Source organism: Hyaena hyaena, unplaced genomic scaffold, assembly GCF_003009895.1.
Source record: "Hyaena hyaena isolate Hyena2069 unplaced genomic scaffold, ASM300989v1 scaffold_905, whole genome shotgun sequence".
Lineage (NCBI taxonomy): Eukaryota > Metazoa > Chordata > Mammalia > Carnivora > Hyaenidae > Hyaena > Hyaena hyaena.
In genome coordinates this window covers 674,119-689,636 of record NW_024081539.1, presented here as the reverse complement: position 1 = coordinate 689,636, position 15,518 = coordinate 674,119, and the positions used below count along the sequence as shown (strand labels likewise).

General features: G+C 37.5%; 1 protein-coding gene across 1 annotated transcript in view; it reads left to right on the top strand.

The window, feature by feature from the left end:
* Positions 1–549: 549 nt before the first annotated feature.
* Positions 550–15,518, top strand: part of LRCH1 (leucine rich repeats and calponin homology domain containing 1) — a 103,754-nt gene continuing 88,785 nt past the window's right edge. Inside the window, exon 1 of the mRNA XM_039220707.1 lies at positions 550–690. Coding sequence (XP_039076638.1) covers positions 578–690 — 113 coding nt within the window. The 5' untranslated portion in view covers positions 550–577. The remainder of the gene's footprint in view (positions 691–15,518) is intronic.

Genomic DNA, 15,518 nt, shown 5'->3' with positions numbered 1-15,518 from the left:
GAGAGACACAGTTGATTTATCTTGGTCTTGCACATCGTAGGTATTCAGTGATTCTAGTGAATGAAATAATTGTTTAGTATCTGCTATGTGTATATTTGCAGAGGATATAAAAGACATGTTCCAAGAGACAATATATGTTATGAATACAAAATTGAATTAAATAAATTAAATATTAAATATTCAGATATATTAAAGGATACAGCTTTCATGCTTACCTAGGGGAGAATGACTTTGAAATAATTTTCAGACATAATGGAAAGTAAATGCTGATTCAGTTACCCTTCTATCTGTCCTGCATTTACAACTTAATATAAAAAGCTAAAACTGTTGCAGCAATGTTTGCTTTTCCACATAAATTGGGTAATATGCCAAGAAAAAGAAATCAACCCTGGATTAACAGATCTACAAAAAATGAAAATGCTGACCTAAATTTAGATTATGTTTATTATAAAACACGTTAAGGGAAAAAAAAGTATTGATAGTTGATAATTGTATTTGATTATGTTGAAGATTTATTGACAAAATATTCTTTCCTTTTTTCTTAGATTTATCTAAAAACAGACTGGTCGAAGTTCCAATGGAATTGTGCCATTTTGTATCACTGGAAATTCTTAATCTGTACCATAATTGCATCAGAGTCATTCCTGAGGCCATCATTAATCTGCAGATGCTGACTTACTTAAACTTAAGGTAGGTTGACTATAAATATTGTAATCAAATTCACAGAAAAAGAACCTCACATAATTATGCTTTCATTTCTATCAGGGTTTTTTTCTTTGCAATTCCTGATTGCCTTTTGAAGCAAATCATACAAGGATTTTTTTTTTAATGTTTTTATTTATTTCTGAGAGAGAGATAGAGAGGCAGCATGAGCAGAGGAGGGTCAGAGAGAGAGGGAGACACAGAGTCTGAAACAGGCTCCAGGCTCTGAGCTGGCAGTCAGCACAGAGCCCGATGCGGGGCTCGAACCCACGAACTGTGAGATCATGACCTGAGCTGAAGTCGGATGCTTAACCGACTAAGCCACCCAGGTGCCCCACAAGGATTTTTTTAAGAACTACCTCTCATAGTAGATGTGTAGTGCCATTAATACTGTGTTTGGTAGACTTCTCTGATTGTCAATATGGTGACTATTTGTGTTTAGTTTTTCTACAGTAATTTATAGCGCAGCATTTATACTTTTTGTCTCTTTGGTGCTTGGTATATTGTCTTCGGGTATTGGTATAGTTTTTGGAGGAGGGGGCTAAAGGAAGTGAAAAATAACTTGGGGGTTTTGACACGCTGGGGCCTTGCTGGTCTTTGGGAGTTTTCGTACCTTTGGATTTGCTACTTAGTACTGTCTGCCCTGTTCCCTTTCGGCCACCTGAGGAAATTCAAGAGCACTGAGCAATTCCAGCAAGATACAAAGTTTGCTGTCTTTGCAACCCCATTCAGTTAGGTAAGGATTTGCTGAGGACAGGTTGGTTGTCTGTGTTGATTCTCTGATTACGCACAGCACAGTATAACATATTAATTCCCCTCAGTAGCCCTGAAGTTAAGAAAAGAAGCTACCTTAAGGCCTCAGTTTTAGGCTTTATACTGTGATTGTCAGCTACTAGGGCCAGATTATGGCTCCTTGTCTCCTAAATCCTTGACTCATATAGGAAGTCAGGAGAGAGACAGGAGCTGTTATATCAAATCTATCTCTGCTATAAAAAGCAAGGTTCCAAAGTTCAAACCTGAGCAAAGCTTCCACTCATGTAGTGGCATTATCTTGGTGTTTAGAGATCAGCACCTGATGAGCAAGGCTTGTGCTCTGTAACAAACACACCAAACTTTAAAAGTGCAAAATTCCCAATGAACCAGATACAGCATTAACTTGTGATAGATAGTAATGTCAATTACTGTTTAGGTTTCATTTAAGTTTTTTTTAGCTGGCCACTGAGAGTTGGGGTCTTCTCTTGCTCTCTTTGCGGTCAAAAGTGGGTGTGTGTTGCATTTGATTGTGTGTGCATATACTCCTTGGGAGTGAAAAAAAATTATGTTTTTCACCAGCCTTTACTACTTTTTGGTAAGTATTAGTATAATCTCTAGACCCCTGTAGCTTACTTTCACTTCTCCAGGTTTCTAGTTCATCTGACCATTTTGAGTTTTCTTGAATAAGACAGTCTAAACTATTTCTATAACAGCAGAATGTTAATTACCTTAGAATTTCCAGGGAGAGCCAACATAGTGGTGTCTATAGAGTTTGGTTCACTGTTTCCCTGAAACATCTGTTCTCTAATTCCAATCTGCAGAGAGAAAATATCCCAAGGGCATATACAGTTGGTGTTTTCACTTTACTTACCTATATCTGTCCCACTGTGACATTTTCATATCCAGTAGCGCTACATGCAACAAGTAAGGAGATTTACCTTTGCATTGTTACACTAAGTCCATATACCATGAAAAACTTTTGGGTATAGATGACATAACTCTTCTGGGATAATATAAACTATAAAATTCCATAAACTTAAGATCATCTGATCCTAAACTTTACATTTTATTTATTTATTTAAAAACATTTTTAATGTTTACTTATTTTTGAGAGGGAGAGAGAGACAGAGTCAGTGGGGAAGGGGCAGAGAGAGAGAGGGAAACACAGAATCTGAAGCAGGTCCCAGGCTCTGAGCTGTCAGCACAGAGCCTGATGTGGGACTCGAACTCACAAACACCGAGATCATGACCTGAGCTGAAATCAGATGCTTAACCAACTGAGCCACCCAGGCGCCCCTATATTAGGTTTTAAAAGCATTAATATAATTGGTTTTGGTTTGATGGTTTTCATGTTGAGCTCAGTTGAGAGTAGAATAACATTGCTGTCTTCAGATGATAGAACAGATGTATTGAAGTATGGATCTCAGGATACTTTAAGGCAAGAACAGAGTCATCGAGGCTGTGATGCTGAAGAGGTACCATGTAGATATACTGCGAACGGTTTTGTGGTGAGTTCCTAGGTAATAGGAAGAAGAAAGAAATAAAGAGATTGTTGAACACCAAACTCTTTAAATGTTGTTTTCTTATCTGCTTAATTTCTCATTTGCTTCTATCCTTTTTCCCTTTTATATAGATCACTTTTGTTTTGTGCTGTTTTTCTTTGCTTACATCTCTATGCTTTAATACCTATTATATAGTGTTGAATCCTGACTTTTGAAAGGAACTGATAGCTACGTAGAGAAAAATGAGAGAAAGTATGTCTCTTAGTTTTTAGAGGTGTTAGTTATATTAGGATATATAAAAATGTATGTATATCTTCTAAACTCTTTGAAAGCCAGATCCTGTGTGTGTGTGTGTGTATACATATATATGTAATTATTGTGCATATAATATATATCTACTTAATTTTGATATGCCTATATAATTATTTTTGATATCTTCTTTTAAATTTACTTCATGAGTATAAATGTGTGACATAAAGTAATAATATAGGGAAAGCTTTAAAGTGACCAGGAAGATGGTCCCCTTGTTCAATTATAGAGTCTTTAATTCCCAGTGTATTGAGTTTAGTTGGAATATGTCTTCTAAGAATTGGACCATTTACAATGGAGTTATTTCTCTGTTTGGTACTGATTTGAAGAACAATGTTATATATGTCTAAAAGACTTATTTGTAACTTGTAAAATAGTAGATGACTGTCACCTCTGTTTATTTGCAAATATATAATAATGTCCGGAAAATATCAGTGACATCTAATGAAATCATTATCTCTTCTAAGGTGTTGAGTGGTGTCATCTGCACGACAGTGTTGTCTGTGTCTGTTCTCCCTGTGCTCAAGCTCCTACTCCACTCGTAGCCACCCTCAAGCTGCTAGCCAGGACGACAGTGAGAATATTGTGCTTGTGTGTGATCACAATGTTTGTCCCCTCCACGATATCCAGGATTGGGCGCTGTGGCCTTTCCAGTTCTTTTCTACCCATGAAAATTAAGTCCATGATATAAAATAAAATTTCTTTCTTTCTGGGTATGGTGAAGGGGCCTGGTAGACTCCTGTTGACTTTAGCCATTGGAAGAGAGATGGCCAATCTGTGCAATTGAAAAAGAAGCAAGGGACTCAGGAAGCAGCCGACATACTTCCTTGAGAAGAGCTGAATTGTCTACAGTACAGTTGTGTGTGTGTGTGTGTGTGTGTGTGAGAGAGAGATAAATCGGGTATTATGCCAAAGAAAGAAGCTTATATTCTAGACAGAAGTATATCATCAAATCATGACATCACCAATTTAGAGGTATTGGGGAAATCTGTATAAATTTCAGAAAATTAAAGTTTAGAAAAAATTGTAAATTGCTCTAAGGCACACAGTTAATATGTCAGCTGTAGCGTGTTCTGAAACAGCTTAAGCAAATAGGCATGTTCATCGGGCTTTACAAACCAGGGTCTGAAACTGCTTTCTCTTCCGTAGTGCTTAGGGGTTTTTCCTCTTATTTCTATTAACTGCAAATAAAGAGCTGTTTATTTTTTTTTAAAGATTTTTTTTAATGTTTTATTTATTTCTAGGAGAGAGAGAGAGAGAGAGAGAGACAGAGTGAGCAGGGGAGGGTCAGAGAGAGAGGGAGTCACAGACTGAAACAGGCTCCAGGCTCTGAGCTGGCAGTCAGCACAGAGCCCGACGCGGGGCTCTAACCCACGAACCGCGAGATCATGACCCAAGCGAAAGTCGGACGCTTAACCGACTAAGCCACCCAGGCGCCCCAGTAAAGAGCTGTTTAGATCAAATAGTACAAAGACACTACTTTTCAAATTTGCACAGATTTCATGGCTCTCTACTTAAACATGGTCTCACTATAGTTTTAATTTTTTCTCTTTTTTAATAAATCACATGTAGAACTCACTGGTTTTATATGTTTCAAAGTAGGGGAGATGCCCTATGAAGCTACTTTGAGTTGACAGGAAACATTCGAAATTGATCACACCCTATGGCATATATTGGGCATTTCAGCAGAGGAGACATCCCTAAATATTTGATGGTGATGGTTGGTGATGAGGATAATGAAGATGATGGTGGTGGTGCTGGAGGTGCTCCCCATTGCCTACACAGCTTCTTGGCTGATGGGATCTCTCAGAGATGTTAGCTTTCAACGTCAAATGGCTGCTTAGTACCAGAAATCCAATTCCTGTCTTAGGCCTGAATGGGTGTAATTAACACATGCAAAATAAAACTCTTCCCTGTGAAATACAGTAAAAAACACTTCAGCATTTTCCCACATGATAGAAATGTCAGATTCATGGAAAATATTAATTTATTGCTGTTTATGTAGCCTGTGTTTGAAGGCTCCGGGCTTTTAATCTCTGCTTCTTGGGGTTCACAACAAAAGGTTATGTTAGTTTAGTGTAGGTGCCTCTCTGTTTCTTCCTGTTATAAAGTGTCTTAATCCCAGAAATGTGGCCAAGAACAATAAAAATGATTAAGCAAGACCTGTTCCTATAGAGGAACAAACACTTTGAACCTGAACTACACAGGAAAGACTTTCAAAGTTTAAACTCTATTTTAAGGTGCTGAAGAGGTTGTTGTTGATGAGACCCACAGAGAAAATGTACCTCAGGGAAAATAGAACAACCCAGACTAGCAAAATGCTTGGCAACAGAGGGGTGTTACGAATCTAAGAATAGGGACTTGAGCTTAAAAGTTTCTTCTCAGAGAGGTTCAGGAATAGAAGCTGCCAGAAAATGAAAGTTCTTTACAGCATTTGATCCTATTGCTTCCAGAACTCTTGGTGAGTGGTGTTACTTTCTGAGGGTGACACACAGATCAGCAGCTGGTTTCTTCGTTAGAAGCCCCCATCTTCTACCAGTCCGTTTAGGAGTAGTTTCTCAGGCATTGCCTGTGAAGAAAAGGGCAGTCTCTTGAACAAAATGTTATCACACCATAAAAGGAATCTGTTTTGGATGCTTTTTCTGAGGCTTGGCATCCTTTTTGGCTGCTAAACAATGTGCAAAAAGAGCCAATTTCCTGATGGCCATATAACCTGTATCCCTACATTCCTTTGGTTGGTGGGGGGGGAGGGTTGGAGGTAGTCTTTCTGAGAAATAATCTTTAATCCTAAGAATGTCTCACTATTTGAAGCATCTTGTGTGCTAGGGTTGCTTTAGCACAGATTTTATATTTCTCTTGTGAACTAAATTAATTTTTTGTTCCTAGGAATTTGAATTTTATCCCTAAGAAATGCATGGTTTCTTTGCACTGACTGTTCTGAAGAAGATCTCAATTATAAGATGGCATTTATTCTTTCTAGAATCTGAGAAAGTTGATGGTGTCTTCCTAAACTGAAAAGGGGGAGGAGAGTTATTCAAGACAAGCATGTATCCCAGATCCTTTTATGAAGGTCTTATTTTATCTTCAAAGGGAAAATGAGCTATTTTGGAATTGACCTTTGGTAGCTAGGTTGTGTTTTATCAAACGACAGATCAGCAGAAAGATACCAAAACACAGCAAACCATGTTGGAATATGGAAGCATTATCTTAAAATTTGCAACTATTCTTTTGTAGAACGCTAGAGTTGGAAATAGCCACCAGACTCATCAGTTGCACAACCAACAGTGTATGGGTTAAGCTGTGTCTTTTCTAGTGTGTTCTCTGGGCATTTGTTTTCAAGGCAAAACCTAGAGACAGTGGTCCCTAAAATTTTTAATATATTTACAAGTTGCAGGGCCTATAAAATTATGTACATTGGCATTGGTAGCTGTCAGGCTTTATTAAGGGTGAATGAGTTAATAGGATATTTCTTATCAGATTCCGTTCCTTTTAGTATAGTTCATACTTGGCAAGACTTCCAAAGAGAATTTTTCCATTATACATGTCACCTGATAACAGATGTTGTTTTAGATCAGTGTTTGTATTAAACAGGAACAGAGAGACACAAAAGGGACATTACGGCTTTGATGGCTAGAGCACTGTCAGAATGTGTTGATTTTGTTTTCAGTTCTGCTTCTGATCTTAATAAAATTTTTAAGATCTTTGTGCTGCAGATTTTCCCTGCAAAAATGGGGTAAATCCCTACAGCTAATCCATTATATGGATTTTTGTATATAGTAATTCTCAAAGTGTTTTTCTGCAAGTCAAAATGAACAAGCTGCAAATTCCATTTATTTTTCTTACTAGATGGATAAAAACCCTCTGAAACATTGCCATTTCACCAGTCATCAACTTACTCTGTTCCTTCTAAGAATATTGCAGTTTAAGCCAAGTCTTAAAACAAGTACTGTCATCAAGAAGGGGAAGGAGAAAAGGATCCTATACACAATGATGAGGGTGTGGATTTTTGGAATAATCTTTATCATGGTAATTGTCGTCCCAGTTGTCCCCATCACCACCATCATCACCTCTTAATCGCCGAGTAGGATTTAGCTGTTAACACCATCATATTTGGGTCCGTCAGCAACCCTTTAGTTTAGGTAGGAAATAGGAAAGTGATTTATCTCCCAGCCACACTGGTTCACAAATAAGATAATAGAAATTAGTGGAATTTTATTTCGATGGACTCTTATTTAAATAGTTATTTAAACTATTTATAGTTTGCCTTACATTTTCACCTTTGTTACCTTGTCTAACACTAACTTTGCCCTTTAGGACAGTTTCATAGTCTTAAAAATACTTGCTAGCAAATTGTCCAGGAGACCAACATAAATATTTAAATAAAGGAGAGCTTTTGTAATTTTACACATTTCTATTATACCTGTAGTTGGTTTGCCTTTCTAATTCCTAGTACTGTGTGAATTTGTGTTCCTTGATTCCTTTTTTAGAAGTCTGTCTGTTTTGATTGTGTATTTTTTGTTAGATCAGCTTTTAATTTTAGTGACCAATGTTTTGGGGTTTTTAACTTCTATTTCATTAGTTTCTGATTTTTATCTATCGTATTTCCATCTCCTTATTTTCTTAGATTTTATTTTTTTCTAATTTCTGGAGTTTAGGATATGTAGTTCATTCATCTCGTAAGAACATTTAAGGTTATGAATTTTCCTATATGTATCAGCTTTAGCTGATTCCTAAAAGTTGTGATGTATAGTATTTTTTAAATCACTCTTAAAATCTTTCTAATTTTCAATATTATTTTTTGACCCATTCATTTGCTATAGAATAGATTCTTTCTTTATGTTTTTTTTTTTAAATTTATTTATTTCTGAGAGAGAGAGAGACAGCATGAGCAGGGGAAGGTCAGAGAGAGAGGGAGACACAGAATCTGAAACAGGCTCCAAGCTCCGAGCTAGCTGTCAGCACAGAGCCTAACGCAGGGCTCGAACACATGAACCGTGAGATCATGACCTGAGCTGAAGCTGGCCGCTTAACCGACTGAGCCACCCAGGCGCCCCTAGAATAGATTCTTAAAGTTACCTTCCCAAATTGATTTTTTATGTTATTGCACTGAGTTTAGAGAATATTTTGTCTGATGTTGATTCTTTACATTGGTTGAGATTTGCTTTGTAGCCTATGTGTAGTTAATTTTGTAACTATTCCACGTGTGCTTAGAAAGTATGTATGTCCTCTACGTGTTATATGTGGGTTCTAGTAAATCCATTAAGTATGGGGCTCATATTGTCTTTACCGTAACACATATTTGGCCTGTTTAATAGGTCTCTGTTACTGAGAGATGTGCTTTAAACAAAATAGGATGATTGTAGATTTGTTGTTTTTTACCCCTGTAATTTCATCAATTCTTAATATCTGCATTTTAAGACCAAGTTATTGGCCAAGTATTTTGAGCCCAAATTCAAAAGTGTATGTCTTTCTTGGAAACTGCAAGTTTTATCATTGTGTAGTGATTCAGTTTATCCCTAAAATGCTTTTTTTGACTTATAGTCTATTGTATATGAAATTAATACATCTTTGCTTTCTTTTGGTGTCTTTTGCTCACATGTATGTTTTCCTCATTTTCAACCTTTCAGCCTTAGTTTAGGTGTGTATTTATGTGGATTTATATTTTTCTTCTTATTTTGTGTTTTGTCAAGATTATCTTTGCTTTCTTCCCCCAGCCCTTTCCTAGCTTCTATTGAATACTTCGAGTTTTATTTATTCTAATTTTTTTCTTCCTCTGGTTTAGAAGTTTGTCATTATATCATTATACTTTTAATTGAGAAGCGACTTATAAACTATTAACCTGAATATTTGGCTTACAAAAGCCTAAAGTTCTAAAGATAAAAAAATTCCTCTCCCATCCTCCCCAAATTGATAACATTTGCAGAAAGCTTTAATTGAAAGAACCTCTCTGCAAACACATGTTATTTTTATTCTATCTTTTAGGGCCCTCTTGCTTTTTACCTTGATTTAAGTCAACTGATGCTTATTTGTACTCACTTATGTTTTTTCTACCAGATTCTCTGCTTTTTCATCTCACTCCTTTTAGGGTGAATCTCCTTCTTTATTACGTTCATTCTTAAGAAGTTTCTTCAGTGATAATATGTTTGTGGTAATTACAGTCTTTTTCTGAAATGTCTTTTCACCTCATTGTTGAAAGAAGTTTCAATTCTTAGGGTAAAATTTTAGGCTGTATTAGTGTAACATTTTAAGTTGTAGTTCTTTTCTGTTATATTTCAAAGATGCTATGTTTTCTGGCCTCTGTTTTTCTGTAGAGAAATCCTTTGGTAATCTAAATGACTTAGGCTTATAGAGAATTTTTTTATGTTTTTCTTTTTGATTTCTACCCCAACTTCTTTTATCTTTGTTGCTCTCTATTTTTTGCTATGTTATGTAAGGCTCTATCTTGATTTACCTAGCTATAAACTTTGTTTTGCTCCCTGTGCCTGAAGATTCATGTATTTCATCATTGTTTTTGTCTTTTTTCATATTGCCCCTTCTTCCATTTTTCTATTATTTCTGCCTACTTTGGGTGCTCCCTATTAGTTAACTTGTCTCTTTCATTCTTTTTCTCATTTCTAAAATTTGGGGTAGTTTTCAAACACAAGAATGTTTAAACATATTGAGAGTGGAAGGACAGTAATACTTTGAAAGCAGGAAAAATTGTAGTATTGTGGGATCCTTAATGGAAAAAACTCTCAGTACCTGGAATGTGTCGTGCAATAACTCTGTATTTTGGCTCATTAGTGAGATCTAATGTACTCTCTTACCTTTATAATAGTATACTTTGTTGGTTGACTAAAAACGAACTTTGACTTGATACTGAATTTCTATGAGTTAAGTTATTTTATTATAAAATTAGATGAGAATTGGGGCACCTCTGTGGCTCAGTCGGATAAGCGTCTGACTTCAGCTCAGGTCATGATCTTGCAGTCTGTGAGTTTGAGCCCTGCTTCCCTCTGTCAGGCTCTGTGTTGACAGCTCAGAGCCTGGCACCTGCTTTGGGTCTGTGTCTCTCTCTGTCTCTGCCCCTCCCTGACTTGTGCTCTGTCTCTCTCTCAAAAAATAAAAATAAATAAAATAAAATAAAATAAAATAAAATAAAATAAAATAAAATAAAATAAAATAAAATTAGATGAGAATAAGTCTTGAAGCCTTTGACTCATTAAATTGTAGCATGTGAGAATTTGACTTCTTAATGTTCAGTTCTTTGTTGGATTCTGCCTAGTTACCATCCTCCATACCTTCACCCCTGCTGTCTTAACTTGAGGGTCAGATGGAATTAGGGCTTTTTTTTTTACTATAAAAACAAAAGACACACTGTTGGCTAACATACAGTGTGTAAAGTGTGCTTTTCATTTTTGGGGTAGATTCCTGTGGTTCATTGCTTATATATAACACTCAGTGCACATCCCGACAAGTGCCCTCCTCAATGCCCATCACCCATTTTCTCCTTGCCCTGCCCACTATCAACCCTCAGATTGTTCTCTGTATTTAAGAGTTTCTTATGGTTTGCCTTCCTCCCTCTGTTTGTAACTTTTTCCACTTCCGTTTCCCCATGGCCTTCTTTAAATTTCTCAAGATCCGTGTATTAGTGAAAACATATCATATGTCTTTCTCTGACTGACTTATTTCACTCAACATAATACCTTCCAGTTCCATCCATGTTGCTGCAAATGGCAGGATTTCATTCTTTCTCACTGCCAAGTGGTATTTTATTGTATATATAAACCACATCTTCTGATCCATTCATAAGTTGATGGACATTTAGGATCTTTCCATAATTTGGCTATTGCTGAAAGTGCTGCTGTAAACATTGGAGTACACGTGCCCCTATGCATCAGCACTCCTGTACCCCTTAAATTCCTAGCAGTTCCTAGCAGTGCTATAGGATAGCACTGGGTCATAGGATAGTTCTATTTTTAATTTTTTGAGGAACCTCCACACTGTTTTCCAGAGTGGCTGCACCAGTTTGCATTCCCACCAGCAGTGCAAGAGGGTTCCCATTTCTCCACAACCTCGCCAGCATCTGTTGTTTCCTGAGTTGTTCATTTTAGCCACTTGGACTGGTGTGAAGTGGTATCTCAGTATAGTTTTGATTTGTATTTTCCTGAGGATGAGTGATGTTGAGCATCTTTCCATGTGTCTGTTGGCCATCTGGATGTCCTCTTTAGAAAATCCTCTATTCATATCTTCTGCCCATTTCTTTACTGGATTATTTGTATTTTAGGCCTTGAGTTTGGTAATTTCTTTACAGATTTTGGATACTGACCCTTTATCCAATATGTCATTTGCAAATCTGTCACCCCATTGATCGCCAAGGTCGATATGGCTGATCTGGCTGGCTAGGCGGGTGTCCCCATCCTCCCTCACTGCTCCGTGTACGTCCCTTCCAAAGCTGCATGCTTGGTCAAAGAGGACGACTTTCCCCGATAGAGGAGGACTGTTCTTTGGTCAAGGGTATAGGATAGCTGTGCTCCCCTGCTAGAACCTCCAGACAATGATAGGGCTTTTTAAAGGTGACTGTGTTTTAACTGCAGTCTGGAGGCATAAGGGCCAGGCCAGGGCTTCACTTTGGTTTTCTTGCTCTTATTTGCTGGTTAGTAACAATTACAGTAACAGGACAAATAAAAAAAAATTTACAAGAGTTGCTTTTGAGAAAAGAGACACAGTCTTGGTTTTCTCAGCTTCCCAGTTCAAATCTAAATGCATTGCTTCATTTTCAGAAGTAAAAAAAAATCCTGTAGTAGCTGAAAAATTATAGAATATGATGTTAAAAATATTATCCTACTTCTGAAAGGAATACTTGTGCTGTGAGAGCTCAGAGAGGGGGAGATCTTGGTAAAATAATGCAGCCAAGAATTTCAGCATGTGTAATAATCATAAATAGACTTCTCCATGGAAGATAATTTAAGTCAAGAATAAATACATATTCTGTGGTTCTTTATTTGGAAGCATTCAAGGGATGGAATGTTTAGGCAACAGAGTTTATTCTGTGAGGCATTGTTTTTTCATCTCCTGCCGTTTCTTGGAACGCCTTCATACTCTCTGGACCAGGTGGACTGTCAGGACAGGTGGAATGAGATAATCTCTTTGAACAGTAAGAAAATAGCCAGAAGATCTGGGTCACTTTCAGAGTTGGATCATGTGGAACTGTGTTATCTATTAATCTAAGCATATCTACCTTAACCTTGTGAAATCAGGCAGTGTTTTTCTGATACCCTTTCTGGTGGCTGGCAAGCCATAGCAGAGAGGAATGTGAAAATAACATAAGAAAATTGACCCCTTTCACTCAGTGATTAATTCATCTGTTCATGAATAGAGAATAATACATCTGGAGGAAACTTACCCTCCAGACTCCCTATGAAAAAAAAAAAGTTACTTGTTTCTAACTTTAGTGATACCATTGGATCAATTAAGGAATAAGTAAAACATTGTTTTCCCAAAGTATATTCTGTGGAAAAGTGTTCTGTCAGATATAGGTATACTTAAAAAAAAAACAAAAAAACAAAAACCGAAGTCCATGTGTTGTGCTAATCTGCACTATATGCCTCCAGGCAACACAGAACTCTTCCCCTTGTTCTTTTTTTTTTTTTTTAATGTTTTATTTATTTCTAGGAGAGAGAGAGAGACAGTGTGAGCAGGGGAGGGTCAGAGAGAGAGGGAGTCACAGACTGAAACAGGCTCCAGGCTCTGAGCTGGCAGTCATCACAGAGCTCGACGCGGGGCTCGAACCCACGAACCGCGAGATCATGACCTAAGCGAAAGTCGGACGCTTAACCGACTAAGCCACCCAGGCGCCCCCTCTTCCCCTTGTTCTTATGAGACCTACCGTTTAGCATCTTGCAGAATAGTGCTTTCCAGAACACCATTTTGTAAACACTAATTTAGAAGAATTTTTATCACCCACTGACTCCTTTAAGAACTGACTTTGGGGCGCCTGGGTGGCTCAGTCGGTTGGGCGTCCAACTTTGGCTCGGGTCATGATCTCGAGGTTTGTGGGTTCGAGCCCCGCGTTGGGCTCTGTGTGGACAGCTCAGAGCCTGGAGCCTGCTTCAGATCCTGTGTGTCTCTCTGCCCCTTCATGCTCTGTCTCTCAAAAATAAATAAATGTTAAAAAAAAAATTTTAAAAAGAATTGACCTCATGCGTAAAAAAGGACAAGATTAAGAAGTATGTCCCTTCATGATGTTATATTCAGAGGCCAAATAATCTGTATGGATTTGATGTATTGAAGGAAAAATGAAATATAAGTAGAAGACAGAAGGGCCCAGGAAACACTAAAGCATAAAGTGTGTTATACAGAGCTACCATCCAAGCTGACTTATTTTTTATTTAGTACTTTAAAAAAACCTTTTATTGTTTATTATTTTTTATTACCTATCAAATAAAAATGTGCAATTTCTTTTGAGAAAAAAATTACTGCAAAGTACAAACAGTATATCAGTCGTTCACTGGTGCTCAAACACTTGTTAATTTTTTATGACATTTGTTCATGTTTTTTTTTTTTTTTTCTTTTCCCCAGCTCCTTTCTTTATATGATTGAACTTTTTTTGGAGGGAGTGAGAGGATTTTTTCTAGATATTCTGATAGCTCTATATTATATAAAGAAAAAAAGAATGACCTGGACCAGAAGTCTGAAGCAGCTGAGCCTTTAAGTTGTCTGCACTGAAATTTTAATGTTGCAACGCCACATCCCTATGGTTGAAACTAACCACCCGTTAAAGGGTAATTCTTTTAAAAAGGTAAAATCATGACTCTCATACAAATATAACATGCATCAAAGATTACATAATATATAATAGTATATAATATATATAATTCATTAATTAATGAAGAAGCCAGTAAGATGCTATAAACTGTTTAAAGGAGAATTCAGTACGCACAAACACATATATGCATGCACACTAGTGGGCTTACTGAAGTGAATTTATGAATAGTTGTAAGAGGGCAGCAATCGCAGTTTTGCTGCACTCATGACAATTTGCGTATTTAAAATTTTTTCTTAATGTTTATTTATTTTTGAGAGATAGAGACAGAGCATGAGTGACGGAGAGGCAGAGAGAGAGGGAGATGCAGAATCTGAAACAGGCTCAGACTAGGGGCTTGAACTCACAGACCGTGAGATCATCAGCTGAGCCAAAGTTCGATGCTTAACCGACTGAGCCACCCAGGTGCCCCAGTTTGTTTGTGTTTCTGTGCATAAAAATTATTTGTATTACTATCGGTTTTCAGTGTTAGAACAAATTACAGAGTTGTAAAGTAACTCAAAGACAATGAAAAGCAGAGGTTTCAAAATCATTTACGATGTGTCCTGGTATACCAAATAATTTCATTTAGATCACGGCCTGTAAGAATTGTGCAGCTTTATGAACGATTTGAATGGGACTAGAGGTAGAAGAAAAAAAATCAGCAGTGGTATTCACTGTGGATTGTGAAACTCTTCTTCCATCGCCTGGCTCTCAAAGACGGCGAGAGGCTGACTATGTGCAGGTGGGTGGCGGGGCAGGATTGAAGAGGCAACTTGTGTGCTGTGAGGATAGCACATTTACGTTTGTTTGGCCGGTCAGTTGAATGGGTGATCTTGAGGGAATTTAAGTGAACTGTTAGGAATAGTGGTCCCTCCCCTATTCCTAGGGGAGATCAGTGAGACCCCAGTACCAAGAGGAGAGAACAGCCTGGGATTTTTGGCAGAGGCAACCTTGGATCATTTGACAAGGGTGCCCGAAGTCAGCAGACACGTGTTTAAAGAGTTATTAGGACGAGCCTTATGGGGAGGATCCATAAAGGAAGTCTCACTTTATTTGCTCAGAGCCACTAACGTTTTATCTCAAATCTTGAGAAACCCATAGGAAATATGTGTCGCTACAGCACTTGAAAAATACATGACCGATCTTCACATGGGACGTAGGTGGTATCAGGTCAGCGAGATAGTGCCTAATCTTGTTAAAGGTTCAGTATCAGGATTCAGATACATTTCGTATTTTCTCAGAGTTTAGAACAGGTTCTTGGGCAGAGCAGGCAGGCAGTAAGTGTACAAAAAAAAAAAACCCATTAGCTTCCTGTCAGCATTTGACACTGTGGCACCGTCCTTCCTTGATTTGGTCATAGGCTTTCCTGCTTGCTTTCCTGGGCCTTTCTCTTTCTTCTTTATTCCCCGTCTGGATGTTCTTTCTTTTTTTGCACCTTATTGCTAGAATTCTCCAAAGCTCCATCT